This window comes from Myotis lucifugus, unplaced genomic scaffold, assembly GCF_000147115.1.
Source record: "Myotis lucifugus unplaced genomic scaffold, Myoluc2.0 scaffold_3, whole genome shotgun sequence".
NCBI lineage: Eukaryota > Metazoa > Chordata > Mammalia > Chiroptera > Vespertilionidae > Myotis > Myotis lucifugus.
Genome location: NW_005871051.1, coordinates 12,282 through 14,788, shown reverse-complemented (window position 1 = coordinate 14,788; position 2,507 = coordinate 12,282). Strand labels below are relative to the sequence as shown.

Below are 2,507 nucleotides of genomic sequence, written 5' to 3'. Positions count from 1 at the left end.
CGTCAACGTGCACAGGACCGCCTCCCGCCACGCGGCTGGTGGGCGATGGCGTGAAGGACGAGGGGAAGACAGGAGCGTATTTATAGGCTAAGGAACGGGCCAGAGAAACAGCACCCTGGTGTCTAGCGTGCTTTCCGGCTCTCAAAGAGCTGTGGGAGTTTGTTTCTATAACGTACGGCAGCTGTCTTTGTTTCTGTACTTACTGAACACTCACGATGGGCGCTCGCTGCGCTGAGCACTGGTGCGAGTGTCCTGCAACCTGTGCGGGGACCTGGTGAGGTCGGTGCTAGCTGCCTTCGGGTTCTCCCGTGAGCAGGTCGGCGCGGCACGGGGGAGGAATTGCCCGGTCCCCACGGTGGGCGGCCTCGGAGCCGGGCTGTGCCGGTCTTCCCCACAGAGGCCGGGCGGGTGCTCAGAGGAGACGGATTGGAAACCACGTCAGCGGGCCCTGGGCTAACACATCAGCCCCCAGGATCTTTACAGGGAAAAGCCTTTCAGGTCCGGATCCCCCAGAAAAATGCACTCAGGACCCCCATGTTCACTCCCGTGAGGGAGTCTCCCTTAAATTAACATGTGAACGGCCCGGAAACATTTCAGCGCTCATTTATAAATGATTAGGTTAAGACCTTGTTCATTGTCGTTAGCATTTGTATGAGAGGCTTCCCTTTGGGACTCCCAGGTAGGAAAGCACTTCCGGTCCTGAGCATGTGGCAGAGTGAGAGCCGGTGTAAATCACACACACACACACACACACACGCACACACACGCACACACGCGCACACACGCGCACACACACACACACACGCCCTGGGCACGTCGCTCCCTCCAGGGGCGGCCACTCCGCAGCGGAGGCCAGGCCGTGCCGCAGAGCCTCCTGCTTTCGGTCTGGACGGTGAGCGGTGAGCGGTGAGTCTCCGCAGCCGTCCCCGAGGCCCGCCTCTCAGTGCCAAGAAAAGCAGCCCGTCCCGCGCCAGGAAGCCAGGCCTGCGCCGTCCCCTGGGCGGTTCAATCACCAGGAAGGAAGACGCACTGACATCTCTACTGGACTGACCCTCAGAAGCCGCACTAGGGCCTGAGGTCCATTAGGATGGACCCGAGGAGGGGCGTGTGCCGGCAGGCCCGCACGGCGTGTTCCAAGTACCGCGTTCACGAAAGCAGCATGGAAGCGTGGTCCTGGCTTAGCATGTATATAGCTTGGTACACAGGAAGTGAGGAACTATGACCACTGCTGTCCAAGAAACGTATTTTCAAAGTCTTGGGAGTTGAGCTGAATAGCCCGATACGGCCAGGAACCTAGCAGCCAAATGCCGTGTCTTAGGAACGTGAAGAAGTGGCTGACGTCCCGAAGGCTGGCGTTCAGGTACCTGACTGAGGAGGAGTACCGGGAGCAAGCTGCCGCCGAGACCACCCGGGCCCTGGAGGAGCTGCGCCAGGCCTGCCGCCGGCCCGACTTCCCGTCCTGGCTGGTCATGTCCAGGCTCCAGGCGCCGAAAAAGTAAGCCCCGCTCAGCCCCGGGCCCGGGTTCGAGTCGCTGCGAGGGTCTGTGATGGCTGGTGCAGACCCCGCGTTAGAAGGCGAGCGAGGCTGCCAGAGCCGCTCCCCTGGTGCTCTGGCCCTGGCCCAGGCAGAACTGTGAGTATAGGAGCAACAGCTCGGCTCCTACCGGGAAGGGGCTCCTACAAGGAAGGGGCTCGTACGGGAAGGCGGGAGGCGACGCCCAGAGGAGCCGGAGGGTGGGACGGCTGCGGCCCTGCTTCTGCTGGTGTGGGCAGTGATGCTGGAGTTCACCCCAAGGCCTCTCTGCCCGCATCCTCCCCTCTGCTCCCCTCCTGCAGGCTTCAGTCAGACCCCCTGCCCTCAGGGAAAGATGGGGGGCTTCAGTCAGACCCCCTGCCCTCAGGGGAGGCTCGGAGGGGAAGTGTCGACAGTAAAATAAGGAACAAATCCAGACTCAGGGAGAGAAGAGAGCGTTAGGGAGCAGAGTGGGTCTCGGCAGCGCTGGGCTGGCGTCTGCCCCCCGCCCCCCCGCCCTCCCTGAAGGTCCGTCGGCTTCCACCTCCCGTGTAGACGCCACTCTCATTGCTGCCACCTGCACTTCTCTAAAGAGGACACGGAGCAAGGGAGCTGTTTTCTTCCCAGCAAACCTTTCCGTGGTCACATGAACTTTCTTTAAAACAAACACAAAATACTTAATAGGTTTGCAGACTTCGTCCTTGGAGGAAGCCACTTGTCGCCCGAAGAAGTGCGTCTTCACGAAGAGTACAGCCTGGGGGGCGCCCTCCTGGAGGAGCAGCTCTTTAACCAGGGGCAGGGGCAGCGGCCTGAGTGTCCTGCCCCTGCCCCCTGCCCCGTGCCTCCACCCCCTGCCCCTGCCCTAAACTTTGCCCTCGAAATTGCCCCTGCTCTAAGGGATCTCTTTTGGAAGGAACTAAACTGAAAAAAATTCTGGTTTTTTTTTTTAAAAAAAAAAACCCCCGAACCGGCGGGGGGTGAAAAAAAAAAAAAA

At 60.3% G+C, this 2,507-nt stretch overlaps 1 protein-coding gene across 1 annotated transcript in view; it reads left to right on the top strand.

The window, feature by feature from the left end:
* The window catches only part of NEMP2 (nuclear envelope integral membrane protein 2), a 31,657-nt gene that overhangs the window by 22,117 nt on the left and 7,033 nt on the right, over positions 1-2,507 (top strand). The window contains 2 exon segments of the mRNA XM_023763081.1: positions 1,319-1,495; positions 2,198-2,351. Coding sequence (XP_023618849.1) covers positions 1,319-1,495; positions 2,198-2,351 — 331 coding nt within the window.